Source organism: Schistocerca serialis, chromosome 3, assembly GCF_023864345.2.
Source record: "Schistocerca serialis cubense isolate TAMUIC-IGC-003099 chromosome 3, iqSchSeri2.2, whole genome shotgun sequence".
Classification (NCBI taxonomy): domain Eukaryota; kingdom Metazoa; phylum Arthropoda; class Insecta; order Orthoptera; family Acrididae; genus Schistocerca; species Schistocerca serialis.
The window spans coordinates 781,787,638-781,803,653 of NC_064640.1; the positions used below are offsets into that span (position 1 = coordinate 781,787,638).

The following is a 16,016-nucleotide window of genomic DNA, read 5'->3' on the forward strand; positions in this document are numbered from 1 at the left end:
CTGAAGATTTACTTCCTTTATGTCGTTACTTACTTGCTATCATGCCTGCTTTTTGTCTGCGGAATTTCGACGTTGATGTACTAGGTTGGCCAAATATTAAAGTAATGCACTGTATATCATCCTGAAAACCTGATATATGTAACGTAATTAAAACGAACATTCCAGTACAAAACAGTGTCGCTAAATTCTGATATGGAGTGTTCAGTTTTGTTCCCTGGCGAACGTGCCATAATCGTGAAGTCTGATTGCGTTACGCATGTTCTCGGGTCACTTTCCATACTAATGGCAATGGAATTAATTTCAAAATGGTTGCAATTCGGATGTAGTGTTAGGCTGATACTACTAAGTTTACAGAACTAGACAAGGAGACGGAATAATTTTAGACTTGTAACCACGATAGCTGTAAAACAGAATGCACAAGGTATAGCTCGACAAGAAATAATATGACGCTTTTCATTTAGAAATAATATTAACCCTGAGAGATCTGAATTTTGGAGAATTGGAATTAAAAAAAAAAGAGCTACTTAGAGAATATGTATAAAGGAAATGCAGCAAATAAACCTTGCTTCGAAGCGGTAATGGCTCCTGGGTATAACGAACTGTTATCTAAGCTTCACTCGCAACTGACGTGGGACGGAAAAATCTTCTCAACATGTCTCGTGCCACTGGACCTCAGACTGACTGATGGGTATTTTATTGGAGTCATTCAAGCGATATCACGTACATAAGGCTTTATGTCAGACATCTACCCCGGTTGAGCCCAGTGTCAAAAAACTAGCATGTCCCGTTAATCGGCTGCAGATATGCAGCACTCACAGCACTTCCGTAACCAGTATATGCTGCACAACGTTTGGGCATGGGCAGTCTGGATAATCAGGTTTGAATGCATGATGCTACTTGTACGGGTCATCACTCATTCCATGTGGGGTACAGAGGGCTTGCCCAAATGGTAGGTGACTGGTAAAGGACATGGAAATATGATTTGAGTTTAACGTCTCATGGTAATCAAAGTCAATGGAAACGGAATGCTAGTTCAGTTATGGAGGTATCAGGGAAGGAAGCAGCCGTGGCCTATTTAAAGATTCAGTCCATTGTTCGACTGAAATGACTTAGAGAATACACGCAAACGAGGTTATCTAGATTAGTAGATGGGTGAAAGTGTTTCCCTTACGGTAAGTCCCCCCCCCCCTTCCCTCCACACCGCCTCCCTACCCACCCCATGCCGCACGTGTTAGTTGTCCTAAAATTTGGTGTCAGGGAATGGCGATGATCGAAACTTGTGATGTAACGACTGTTTAGGATTCTCATGTACCAACGTACTTCACTCATTGTCTAACTGTGTGACCAACAACGTCCGTTGCAAAACAATTTATTTACGATATTTACTGTTCTGTTAACAATGTGAAAGCCGAGCAAAGTACTTGATAATAAGGAGAAAGAAAACTGGGTCTCTTACATTGTTAAAGCGCTTGGGCTGCATTGACTTGATAAGATAGCTGAGCTTGTCAGTCAATACAAGGGGCAAACCGAGGTAGCTGAGATTCACCAGTTGGAGAAGACTGAAGTCTATGAACATGGTTTCAAGCGATACCAGAAATTTACAGAGGCAAATGTACGTCTAATATTGAGTACTTCTCAAATTGGCATATGATAACGTGACGTAACTTCAGCGTACGCACTGTGAACGGTTTTCGCAAAAGATGAAGACTCGCCTACTCCTGACAACACTAGAATAGGGTAAAACTCAATATTCTAACACCAGTCTAAAAGGGAACCGCACTGTCTATGTCATTAGCTATGGGATGCGAACTGCGTTGGGCGATAGGCAATACGAAATGCCTGACTGCGCTGTGGAGAGAGAAACATCCTGTGGGCAGCTAAGTCGCTAGAGGCTCTATTCAGCGGTTTCCTTCCTCGAGTTGTTTACATCGCAGTGTTTCCTCTGATTGCAGAGATTTTTAAATTTCCGGTCAATATCGGTTATTTGCACGCAGAATTAAAATTAATAGATACGAAACTCTGAGCAAAAAACAGATTATTTCTCTTTACCATGCTAATTTCTCTAAATTATCATCTTCTATGTACAGTATTTGCGTTGTATCATGTTTATCTACTTTGGGAACGACAGAAGATCAATTATTAGTCATTCTTTGTAGGTAGAAGATTTATTCAAGATTTATCGTGGTCTAGTTAATACCACGTGTAGGAACATTGGCAGACAATAAACAGAAAGGTTTAATGTATTTTAGTAAACAGTATTAGGGTGGACTTAAGGCGCAATCGATAAACTATGCATACTCTGAAAGGTTATACCGACACCTAGAAAGAGCTAAGTTCCGTTTAAGTTCCTGCCGGGTTTCGTACGTCAGTCTATCCACGGCACAGTTTATTCTTTTATAGGAGGTTCTCGTTTGTTTACTTTTCAAAAACTTCTCTAAGCTGAGCCAAAATATGTACCTGTAGCCCACAGTATACGATGAACTAACAAAATCGATTAGACTACACCTCCACGATGTACTTTGCGTGGAAAGTATCTAGTCGCCAAGAAGAGCGTTAGAATGGTTTCCATGTCCTCTTGCCACTTTACATAGACATATACTATCAAGCTACGGTATAGACGGACCTCATCTCTTTCTTGCAGCGTATAACACGGGCGTAGTGTCTCTACAGAGATAGCGAGCTCCTCAAATGCACTCTCTATCATCCATCCTGCTGCGGATAAGCTGTCCGACAGTCCATAATACATATTTTCTTAATTATTATAGAACTAGAAACATGCGACTGCATCATTTCATCACTCACCTCTATTGCTTTGCTCGATTCGTAATACGTATTATCAAACACCCAAGAGTCACACTTGATTGATTGGTTCGTCGAGTGGTCTATTATACGGCAGGAATCGAGACCGTCCTTTCCACGCGGTATATGGAATGTCAGCTCACTTGTGTTCCAAGGAGCTACACTGCGATTCACGTCAACTCCGGGAATTGCACACCTGTCAAGAGAAACAAACACGTAAATTGTTGAATGAATGTTAACTGCCATTTGTTACTGAAAGGAGAAACACAATTATTCTTATGAGAAATTACTGAGCAAATTAAGAATTAGACAGTCAAACGGTGTTCACTATGTTCTACGTTATGTTTCTGCAAAAATATTTTGCAGTTAATTCATTTAATACCTTTTTTGAAAAATCAAATGTTTTTTGGTATGATTTGTTTAAAATTAAGTGATGAAATTGATTAGAGAAACGTTTGACATGGCTCTGAATGATGCTTGAAGTCATGTACAGCAGCTGAGATGCTCATATGTTAGTGACATAAGGAGGCTAATGAGTGAAGTTCTACCAGAAAAATACTCTCCAGCACAATTTAAAATTCTAAGTTACACATTGGACTTTAAATTTTCAATCGGCACCTCATTTTCTTTACGTAATTTCAAGTATCGTTCAAAAGTGCGTAAATGTTCCTTTAATCTAGTTTATTTTTTACATTCAAATTATTTCACAAAACATTTGTTGGTCTTTCATTAAATTTTTATTTTCAAGAAGCTTGAAATATATTTAAATATCGATCGACAGTCTGTTATTATTAAGAATATACAGAGTGTATCAAAAAGAACCATCCTATTTGGCACGTCTATATTTCTGAAACTAATAAACATATACAATGAATTTTGTTTTTTCATGAACGGGAAATTCAAAAAGTTTTTCCTTTCCATAGGTGTTCAATGCGCCCCCCCCCCCCCCCCCATACCCATATGGCATTGGAGGCACGTGAACAGAGTGTTTTATAAACCCCGACAGGAAATAATCACATACAATCAGGTCCGGTGACCTTGGAGGCCAGGAATGTAGGGCTGAATTATTTGGTCAAGTGTGACCGATTCATCGTTCAGTAATCCTTCGATTTAAAAATTCCCGCACTTCCAGATGCCAGTGTGGCGGTGCCCCATCCTGTTGGTAAATGGAGACGTTCGAATCAGTCTCCAACTGTAGGAAAAGAAAATTCTGAAGCATTTCGAGATATGTGTTTCTTGTAACGGTGTTCTCGGCAAAGAAAAATGGACCATACACCTTTTGCCGTGAAACTGCACAAAACGCATTAAATTTTGGAGAGTCCTTCTCATATTGTAAAACTTCATGTGGTTCCTCCGTACCCCACATTCTCACATTACGACGGTTCAGCTTTCCATTCAAATGGAATGTTACCTCGTCACCAAACACTGCCATCCTCCATCTTGCCAAGAACGAAATTACGGAACTCCACACGTTATTGTTTGTCACCTTCGAAGAGCTTGCAGTAGCTGAATTTTGTATGGTATCATGTATAAACGTCGACGGTACATACGCCAGACGGACATAGGGGGCATGTTGAGTTGTCGACCTGTACGGAGAACGGATTTCTGCGGTCTCCTGCCTACATTAGCGTCGTTAGTGATACTGTTAATGCCAGCTACGGATTATCGTAGTACTTTATACACAAAGGAGGATTAGTAAACCTTTACGCCACTAGATCCCATGTACTCCAGAAAAAAAATACGAGAAATGTAGTTAATAGAACTGAACTCTGTTGAGTTTGCAGCACTCAAGACTTCAGCGAATTCGAGTTTTGTATCAAGGGGCCATCAGGTTTTGACTCAATGTTGCGGCACTGTAATTATTTTTTCACTGATGTCATGTCGAGTGAAATAGCACAGAAATTACTTCTTAGCTCTAAAATTAAAAACCTTAAATATGTATAAGAACCTGCAAAATAAATAAGATTACAGTGTTTTTTGTTCCTTTTTTTTAAGCTTCCAAGGTTCCGTAGTCTGAATCAAACTGGGAAACAGAGAGTCTAGTTCTATGGTCAATAGAGGACAGATCATTAGAGGGTCGCAGCAACAAAACTGCCTTAACAGGGAATGTGTAAAATTTCTTTTAACCTCTTTCACAGTGAGGGAGAAGTTAAGTCCTGTGGTAATATAAAATATATCAGTAAAGAGAATTAGAAGAAATGTGACATAATCACAGTGAAGGACATAGCGATCAGGTGCATAAAACTTGTAGAATACAAAAAAGTTTCAATTGAAATTTTTTAATTTTATTTTATGGCCAGTTTCGATCTATAATACCAACATCATCCATTGGTCAGCAAAACTAAAGGACGCGCGTGATATGTCTCTGCCAAGTAACACAGCTCGATGAAACTTCGACCATACATAGAAAGACAGAAGGTAACTGAAGCAAATACGCAATAAGACGAAAAAAATAACACCTTTGCTCAAAGGCAGTAATTACAGTGGAGTCACCACATTTTATGATGATGCCCTGGACACTACAAAAGGCGGGTGTGTGATCACCACAGGCGGTAGTGAACGCTCTAGAACGTGCTTCCATGTGGGCCACAAAGCTGATATGAGTTTCTTGTGGCAGGGCGTTCCATTCTTCAAATGGTTCAAACGGCTCTGAGCATTATGGGACTTATTATCTGAGGTCATCAGTCCCCTATAACTTAGAATTACTTAAACCTAACTAACCTAAGGACATCACACACATTCATGCCAGAGGCAGGATTCGAACCTGCGACCGTAGCGGTCGCACGGTTACAGACTGAAGCGCCTAGAACCGCTCGGTCATTCCGTCTCCATTCTTCCACCAGCGCTGTTGACAACTGCTGAATGGTCGTTCGTGCATGTGGACGTCTCCCCAATACATAGGACCTGACTTCATTTTTATGGATGACAATGCGCGCCAGCATCGAACAGAGCAGGTAGAGTAGCTCTTGGAAAGAGAAGAATTTGGCGAATGGACTGCCCTGCCCGTACCCCCCGACATAAATCTCGCAGAGCATGCGTGGAATGCGTTGAGGAGACGTATTGTGGCACATCCACGTGCACCAACGAGCGTCCAGCATTTGTCAACCGTACTGGCAAAGGATGGTGGTGGTGGTGGTGGTTAGTGTTTAACGTCCCGTCGACAACGAGGTCATTAGAGACGGAGCGCAAGCTCGGGTTAGGGAAGGATTGGGAAGGAAATCGGCCGTGCCCTTTCAGAGGAACCATCCCGGCATTTGCCTGAAACGATTTAGGGAAATCACGGAAAACCTAAATCAAGATGGCCGGAGACGGGATTGAACCGTCGTCCTCCCGAATGCGAGTCCAGTGTGCTAACCACTGCGCCACCTCGCTCGGTCAAAGGAATGGAACGCCCGACCACAAGAACTCCTTACCAACCTTATCGCCAGCATGACTATTTGTTGCGATTACCTACCATCTTACGAACTACGTTTCGCCTTTTGTAATGTCCAAAGGACCACCATGAATACCGCTGACTTCAGTGTAATAGTTGTCTTTGAACAAAAGTGCTATTTCTGTTCGTCTTATTGCGTATTCCTTTCAGTTACTATCTGTCCCAGACGGTAGCTGTTCTTTCTGTGTATTGTCCAAGTTTCATCGAAGCACACTGTCCATTCAAATTAATGTGACGACCTATCAAATGCCTAAATAACGACCTTTTGCCACACTGATCGCTGCGAGACGTGCTGGAGGAGGAGGAGGAGGAGGAGGAGCAGGAAGAGAGGATTAGTGTTGAACATCAAGTAGACAACATGGTCATTAGAGACGGAGTACAAGGTCAGATTAGGAACGGTTCAAATGGTTCAAATGGCTCTGAGCACTATGGGACTTAACTTCTGAGGTCATCAGTACCCTACAACTTAGAACTACTTAAACCTAACTAACCTAAGGACATCACACACATCCATGCCCGAGGCAGGATTCGAACCTGCGACCGTAGCGACCGCGCGGTTTCAGACTGTAGCGCCTAGAACCGTTCGGCCATAAGCGAAGGACCAAGAAGGAAATCGGCCATGTCCTTTTAAACGAACCGTCCCGGCATTTGCCTTAAGCGGTTTAGGGAAATCGAGGAAAACCTAAATCAGGATAGCCGGACGCGGGCTTGAACTGTCGTCCTCCCGAATGCGAGTCCAATATACAAACCGCGAGAAGAGAGTCATTGAGGTTCTGGAAGGTATCGACAGGGGCGTGGAGCGATGCTAACCCCAGTGCCTTAGCCACCTGCGCTAGGGCGCGGTTGAGGATCCATTGAGCGTACAGCTCGATTGAGATGGTCCCACAGCTTGACGGTCACAGGAATACAGTAAGCTCAACCTGGTGCTCTTCGAACAACGCATGCACATTGCGAGGTGTGTGACACCATGCATTGTCCTGCTGGTAGATGTCATCGTGCTGCAGAGGAACAAACTGCGTGTAGAGGTGGACATGATGCCCAAGGATAGATGCATACTTGTGCCTTCCAGAATGACGAGATCACCTTGGGGATATTGTTGCTAGCTGCTTGGTTCAACTGGGGGGGGGGGGGGGGGTCAGTTGCTCAATAGTTGCACGTCTATTCACTGTACTCATCTTCGCTACCGTCATTCAACCGTTTCATCTACGGCCCATGATGCACCACAACTGCCTCGGCGCCGGTTTTGGATAGCGCCTTTTTTACCGTACACAGTATACGTTAAACATGGTGGCACGTGAACAGTTTACAAACTTAGCCGTTTCGGAAAGGCTTCCACCCTTGGCGAGAAGCTAATGACTATTCCCTTTTGGACGTCAGGTACACTATGTGATCAAAAGTATCCGGACACCACCCAAAACATACGTTTTTCATTTTAGGTGCATTGTGCTGCCATCTGCTGCTATGTAATCCATATCAGTAATGTCAGTAATCATTAAACATCTTTAGGGAGCAGAATGGGGCGCTCCGCGGAACTCACGGACTGCGAACGTGGTCAGGTGATTGGGTGTCACTTGAGTCATGCGTCTGTACGAGAAATTTCCACTCTCCTAAACATCCCTAAGTCCAGTGTTTCCGATGTGATAGTGAAGTTGAAACGTGAAGGGACACGTACAGCACAAAAGCGTACAGTCAGACCTCATCTGTTGACTGACAGAGACCGCCGACAGTTGAAGAGGGTCGTAATGTGGAAAAGGCAGACATCTATCCAGACCATCACACAGGAATTCCAAACTGCGTCAGGATCCACTGCAAGTACTATGACATTTAGGAGGGAAGTGAGAAAACTTGGATTTCATGGTCGAGCGGCTGCTCATAAGCCACACATCACGCCAGTAAATGCCAAACGACGCCTCGCTTGGTGTAAGGAGCGTAAACGTTGGACGACTGAGCAGTGTTAAAACGTTGTGGGGAATGACGATTCATGGTACACAATGCAGCGATCCGATGGCAGGGTGTGGGTACGACGAATGTCCGGTGAATATCTGCTAGCGTGTGTAGTGCCAACAGTAAAATTCGGAGGTGGTGGTGTTATGGTATGATCGTGTTTTTCATGGAGGGGCTTGCACCCGTTGTTGTTTTGCGTGGTGCTATCACAGAACAGACCTACATTGATGTTTTAAGCACCTTCTTGATTCCCACTGTTGAAGAGCAATTCTGGGATGACGACTGCATCTTTCAACACGATCGAGCACCTGTTCATAATGCACGGCCTGTGGTGGAGTTGTTACACGATATTTACATCCCTGTAATGGACTGGCCTGCGAAGAGTCCTGACCTGAATCCTATAGAACACCTTTAGGATGTTGTGGAACGCCGACTTCCTGCCAAGCGTCACCGACCGGCATTGATACCTCTCCTCAGTGCAGCACTCCGTGAAGAATGGGTTGCCATTCCCCAAGAAACCTTCCAGCATCTGATTGAACGTATGCCTGTGAGAGTGGAAGCTGTCATCAAGGCTAAGGATGGGCCAACAGCATATTGAATTCCAGCATTACTGATGGATACGGTCGCAGGTTCGAATCCTGCCTCGGGCATTGATGTGTGTGATGTCCTTAGGTTAGTTAGGTTTAAGTAATTCTAAGTTCTAGGGGACTGATGACCACAGCTGCTAAGTCCCATAGTGCTCAGAGCCATTTGAACCATTTTTGAACCATTACTGATGGAGGGCGCCACGAACTTTTAAGTCATTTTCAGCCAGGTGTCCGGGTACTGTTGATCACATAGTGTAAATCGTTCCGTTTCCGCATTACTCCAACATCCACCCACACCCCCCCTCCCCCCAAACGCTTCATATACCATCGCTAGTGCTGACACCTGTCGTCTGCAAGTGGTTATTCCACGTTAACCTGGAATATAGGCGGTTGTCACATTAATGATCCTGGATGGTTATATTACGTGGCAGTGAAACATTATGTGAAAATTACTTTCGTCCTGGTTTTGCGTACCAGTGTATATGTCTAGAAAAGACAAAAAGAACGTGCGGTTTATCAATTGCAGCATTAGAATAGCATACAACGGCACTGGAAATAGCTTTTAAGTAATTGGCGATCAGTGATGTTTAAACCTGCAGTGAACTACCGACGTACTAACTGCAGTGTGGTTCTTTACCGCTGCCGTTAGGTCTCAATATAACAGTATGTAACTTACGAAATGGTAGGGATTTTATTTTATCTTTTTTTTTTTTTTTAGCTTGTGTAGGTTTACAAGTGTGCAAGTGTGAATTAAGTGTACGTTGTTTCTGTAGTGTAGAACCAAGTAGTCACATACCTGCGATTGTCTTCTTTTTTTTTCAGTGATTTCTGAAGTGAAGTGAAAAGTGTGGGAGTGGTAGCAGATTCGATAGCAGTGAATCACTATGCAGGGGATTTAAGGTGTACTTATGTAGGGAGAAATGTGGTGGGGAGATTACAACGAAGCTTAGTTAGACTCTTCCCTCATTTGTCAATTTTTCAGCAGTAACAGACAAACAGAGGTGTAGAAGGAAATATAAGCGTCGTTGAGGCACTGTTAGAGGGTGTCAGCAAACAATCTGACAGGCTTAAGAGGGCCGTGTGGAGACGGAAAGGGCTAGAAAGTGCAGCAGACAGAAACAGGGGGAAAAAGAGTATGATTCCGTAGAGTGATGTTAGAGAGTTTTAGGGTTGATGGAGAATGACAGATGTATCAATTTGAGGTAAGTGACCCTGGTTCAAAAATGACCGAATCGTTCTGATACCTCTGACATTGGACCTCTTATCATGCATACCTTAAGAGTTATGAACACCTGTTCAGTAGAAGAGATGTGTTACGCATAGCTCTTAATGAATGCACTTTTGAGACCATGTTTACCGGATTTCTTTTCTTATGTTGGTCCATACTTAATCCTCCAAAAATACGCAAAGCAAAGAGCTTATAGCAGAATAGGTCAAGTCAGCGGTGTCAGAACTATTTTCGCTTATAACTTTCGACTCGGTCGTTTCCGGATCAGGGTCCCTTATTACATACTAATAGGTTTACTCCTCTCCATCACCAATGACATTATCATCATCACGGAATCACCCCGTTCATTACAGACGGAATATGTATTTTTCTAGCCGTCAGATTCCAATGAATGTGTATGTAAAGTAGGTATAGGTGTAAAGAACGTGGAGAATGTTTTGAACGAACCAAAAACCATACATGAGGCTTCAAATGTCGCTTGTTTGAAGTGCCAATATGTGAGCATCACGTAACTGATGTATACAGACACATGTTTCAGTCCATTAAAACAGAATATGAGACTACTCCGCAAAGACTATACAAAGGATGATCAAGTGGCGATAGCGGATGGGATGGGTTAAGTTGCGACGGGGCAAAGTCAGCTTTTCAGATTCATGGGCTCTTATCATGAGCGACGGCTCTTCATCGGTGATATGAAGTGAAGTCTCGCACGACTGGATTACCAGTAATTTGGGTTTTTCAAGGCAGATGATCTGAAAAGGAGAGGCAGGTTGCGTGCGTCAGATTTAGGCTGTAATGGATCTGAGACATAGCTCTACTTAGGAAACTGACAAAGGTCACGGAGCAGGCAGGTCAGGGGACGGAGCCAAAGCGGTGCTGTACCCCAAGGAGTCAACAAAGTTTTAGGAAAGCGGAAGGACAGAGAATGGAGCAGTTGACGGAAGCGGACTCCCGGTGGTAGTAGGGAGGAAGGGCGGCCTACATACCCTAAATCCTAGGAGGCGTCGAAAAAAATGTCATGGGCCGGATTTGCAGGCATGGAAGATTAGATGCCTGGCATAACGACTCAGAAGGACTGCTCGCCGATTGGACAGCGGAGGTTCAGCAGTCTCAGCATAAAGGCTTTCCACAGGGCTGGTGTAAAAAGCTCCAGACACTAAACGTAATCCACGGTGGTGGATAGAGTCGAGACAACGAAGAATAGACGGCCGAGCAGAGGAGTAAACTATGCTTCCATAGTCCAATTTCGATCGCACTAAGGCGCGATAGAGGCGGAGAAGGACCACTCGGTCCGCTCCCCAGGAGGTACCATTCAGGACACGGAGGGTGTTGAGGGATCGCAGACAGCGAGCCGAAAGATAGGAAACGTGGGAGGACCGGCACAGTTTTCTGTCAAACATAAGACCCAAGAATTTAGCGACGTCCGAAAACGGAAGGTTGACAGGTCGTAGATGTAAGGAAGGTGGAAGAAACTCCGTACGTCGCCAAAAATTAACACAAACGGTCTTACTGGGAGAAAAGCGGAAGCCTGTTTCGATGCTCCAAGAGTGGAGGCGATCGAGACATCCTTGAAGACGTCGTTCAAGAAGGCTGGTCCGTTGAGAGCTGTAGTAGACCGCAAAATCGTCCACAAAGAGGGAGCCCGAGACATCAGGAAGGAGACAATCCATAATGGGATTTATAGCAATGGCAAACAGTACAACACTTAGCACAGAGCCCTGGGGTACCCCGTTTTCTTGGGAGAAAGTACGGGAGAGAGTAGTGTTCACCCGCACTCTAAATGTGCGCTCTGCCATAAATTCGCGAAGAAAAAGGGGCAGCCGACCTCGAAAGCCCCAAGAGAACAGTGTGCGGAGGATGCCTGTCCTCCGACAGGTATCGTATGCTCTCTCCAGATCAAAAAATATTGCTATGGTTTGGCGTTTCCGGAGAAAATTGTTCATGATATAAGTGGAGAGAGAAACAAGATGGTCAACTGCAGAACGATGCTTTCGGAAACCGCATTGGGCAGGTGTTAAAAGACTGCGGGACTCCAGCCACCAAACTAAACGGCAATTCACCATACGCTCCAAAACCTTACATACACTACTCGTGAGAGAAATGAGCCGATAGCTAGAGGGGAGATGTTTGTCCTTTCCAGGTTTCGGAACAGGAACGACGATAGCTTCCCGCCACCGTCTGGGAAAAGTACAGTCGGTCCAAATTCGACTATAAAGGCGAAGGAGGTAACGCAGACTATGGTATGGTAAATGCAGCAACATTTGGATGTGGATACGATCCGGTCCTGGGGCGGAGGGGCGAGAAGAAGAGAGTGCATGTTGGAGTTCCCGCATGGAGAAAACAGTGTTGTAGCTTTCGCGATTTTGAGAGGAGAAGGCAAGAGGTTGCATTTCCGCAGCGCGTTTCTTCGGGAGAAACGCTGGCGGGTAATTTGAAGAGCTCGAAATCTCAGCAAAGTGTTGACCCAATGAGTTAGAAATTGCGACGGGGTCCACTAATGTATCATGCGCGACAGTGAGCCCAGAGACCGGGGAGAAACTAGGCGCGCCACATAACCGTCGAATCCGACTCCAAACTTCCGAGGAGGGAGTGAAGGTGTTAAATGAGCTGGTAAAGAAGTCCCAGCTTGCCTTCTTGCTATCACGGATGACGCGACGGCATCGCGCATGGAACTGCTTATAGCGGATACAGTTGGCCAATGTGGGATGGTGTCTGAAAACGCGAAGAGCACGCCGCCGCTCACGTATTGCGTCACGGCATGCCTCGTTCCACCAAGGAACTGGGGGGCACCGAGGCAATTCGGAGGTGCGAGGTATTGAACGTTCTGCAGCTGAAAGAATAACGTCTGTAATATGAGTGACCTCATCGTCGACGCTCGGAAAGTGACGGTCATCGAATGTCGCTAGAGACGAAAAAAGTGTCCAACGGCTTGGGCAAACTTCCAGTGTCGCGGGCGCATATATGGCAGGTGTGGCTGGAATCGAAGGACACATGGAAAGTGGTCACTCGAGTGTGTATCAGCAAGTGTGAACCATTCGAAGCGCCGAGCTGGCGGAACAGTACCGACCGAAAGGTCCAAATGAGAGAAATTTGTCGTGGAGGCAGACAAAAATGTAGGGTCCTCAGTGTTGAGGCAAACAAGATCCGCTTGGTGGAAGACGTCTATCAATAGTGAGCCACGCGGACAAGGATGTGGAGATCCCCAAAGCGGGTGGTGGGCATTGAAGTCCCCAACCAGCAAATAGGGGGGTGGAAGCTGACCAAGAAGATGAAGCAGATCAGCTCGTGCCATTGGTATGGACGATGGAATGTATACAGTACATAGAGAGAAGGTGTATCCAGAAAGGGAAAGACGGACAGCGACTGCTTGGAAGGAAGTGTTTAAGGCGATTGGGTGATAATGGAGAGTATCATGGAGAAGAATCATGAGTCCTCCATTTGCTGGAGTGCCTTCAACAGCAGGGAGATCAAATCGAACTGACTGAAAATGGGGGAAAGCAAAGCGGTCGTGGGGACGCAGCTTTGTTTCCTGAAGACAGAAGATGACCGGCGAGTAGGATCGTAAGAGGATCGACTATTCGTCCCGATTGGCTCGAAAGCCGCGTATATTCCAATGTATAATGGACGTAGAGTGGACAGAAAATGGAAGAGTGTGACCAAGGTTGCCCTCAACTCAACGACAGCTCAGAGCTTGCGACTGACAGCGTGGAACGGCATTCAGCCGAAGGCAGATGATCCTGATCCATAGGTTGTTCAGGAGCAGCTCCTGCCACCAGCGATCGGCCGGTTGATCGGCCGCCAGCAGTGCACCTCGGCGACACAGAAGACGGCCGAGGGCGGCTACCGCCAGGTGGTGCTGTAGAAGAGACACGCCGTGGCGGAGAAGGAGAGGAACTGAGTTTCTTATTAGCCTTCTTGGAAGCAGGATGGTTAGATTTAGGAGGAACTGATGGTTGTGAATTTGGGGTACGTAAAAAATCTTCACGTGAAGGCTCTTTTTTGGAAGTCTGGGTGTCTGACTTTTGGGCTCGAGATTTAGCAGAACCCGATGAAGGGTGAGCCTTAGAGTGAGCAGGCGAAAGTGGGGAGGTTGAACGGGCGATCATTGCGCTGGCCGATCTGACGACTGTGGCACTAAAGGTGAGATCACAAGTCTGCGTGGCCGCCTCCTTTGTTGGCCGAGGAGAGGCAAGGACAGTGCTGTATTTACCTGTCTGAGGCACAGTGGGCTTTCGACTGGCGAATAATTTTCGAGCAGCAAAGGTCGACACCTTTTCCTTCACTCTGATTTCCTGAATGAGCTTTTCGTCTTGAAAAAGGGGCAATCTCGAGAGGAAGCAGCGTGGTCACCCATACAGTTGATGCAACGAAGGGATGGAGGTGGACAAGCACCCTCATGGGCATCCTTGCCACACGTAACACATTTGGTCGGATTGGAACAGGAGTGGCTGGTATGATTGAACTGCTGACACCGCGTAAGGTTTGGGATGTAAGGGCGAACGGAAATTATCTCATAGCCTGCTTTGATGTTCGATGGGAGTTGAACTCTGTCAAATGTCAAGAAGACAGTATGGGTTGAACGATGTTTGTGTCAACCCTTTTTATGACTATGAACAGCCGTTACGCCCTGGTCAGACAGGTAATGTTGAATTTCCTCGTCGGACAATCTGTCGAGGGAGCGTGTATAAACGACCCCACATGAGGAATTTAAAGTGCGGTGTGCTTCCACTCAGACAGGGAAGGTGTGTAGCAGTGAAGTACACAGCAATTTTTGGGCTTGGAGGGCACTGACTGTTTCTAACAACAAGGTGCCATTTCGTAATCTGGAACAAGACTTTACAGGACCTGAAACTGCGTCAACACCTTTATGAATAATGAAAGGGTTGACCGTGGAGAAGTCGTGACCTTCGTCAGACCGAGAAACAACAAGGAACTGTGGCAACGATGGAAGAACTGTCTGTGACTGAGACTCATTGAACTTACGCTTGTGAGCAGACATAGTAGAAGATGAGGAAGCCATTACGGAAGTATCCCCCATGATTACTGGCGTCTCCAATGGCGCGCTCCTCCCTTGTGGGGGCCCTCTCTGAGGGCACTCCCGCCTTAGGTGATTGTTCACACCTCAGGTCACACCTCCCGAGAAACGGACGGAGGGACCAATCAGCACTTTCGGAAGGTATCAGCTCGGGTAATCACACCTCCCTGGGCCTGGCCGTTACCAGGGGGTACGTACGTGTCCTACCTGTCTACCCGGGGCGGGGAATTACGCGTTACCCCGTCACCGGCTACGCATGGAAATGCGTGGGTCGGCCTTCAGACACGCACAGGGAGGAAAAAAGAGAAAGGGGGAAAAAAAATGGCTCTGAGCACTATGGGACTTAACATCTATGGTCATCAGTCCCCTAGAACTTAGAACTACTTAAACCTAACTAACCTAAGGACATCACACACATCCATGCCCGAGGCAGGATTGTAACCTGCGACTGTAGCAGTCGCGCGGCTCCGGACTGAGCGCCTAGAACCGCTAGACCACCGCGGCCGGCGAAAGGGAAAAACAAAGAAATCGGAAGGAAAGAAGAGAGGTCTCAAACTCCATAGCGGAGAAAGGGTAAAGAGAAGAGGTATGGAAAAGAGAAGGGCAAAGGAAGGATGAAGACGTGCAAGCAGAGAAAGCAAAGAATGTGTTACATTTTCGAGTGTCCGTCTCCGAACGTAGGCACAAAACATACTCCCAGAGGGGGAGAAAGGGAAGGAAAGAGGCGGTGGCGAGGGGGGGGGGACGAAGATGGGGGATGGGGGGATGGGGAAGGATGCGGAGAAGGAAGGTATGCAGCCCGGAAAGGAAGGAGGGCCACATTAGCTCGGGGTCCCGTGCTCGCTACGCACGTATCCACAAAAGAATTGTGGACCCCCTGGGGGGACTGAAAGGTATGTGGAGTCATGACTACTCCAGTGCTGCGCCAGGTTTCTCGGTTGAGGAGCCATGGCGCTAACAGCCCGATAGTGGTGATCCCACAGATTCTCG

At 46.0% G+C, this 16,016-nt stretch overlaps 1 protein-coding gene across 1 annotated transcript in view; it reads right to left on the reverse strand.

The window, feature by feature from the left end:
• LOC126470624 (organic cation transporter protein) overlaps window positions 1–16,016 on the reverse strand; it is a 652,913-nt gene that overhangs the window by 120,999 nt on the left and 515,898 nt on the right. Inside the window, exon 3 of the mRNA XM_050098587.1 lies at window positions 2,803–2,995. Coding sequence (XP_049954544.1) covers window positions 2,803–2,995 — 193 coding nt within the window. The remainder of the gene's footprint in view (window positions 1–2,802; window positions 2,996–16,016) is intronic.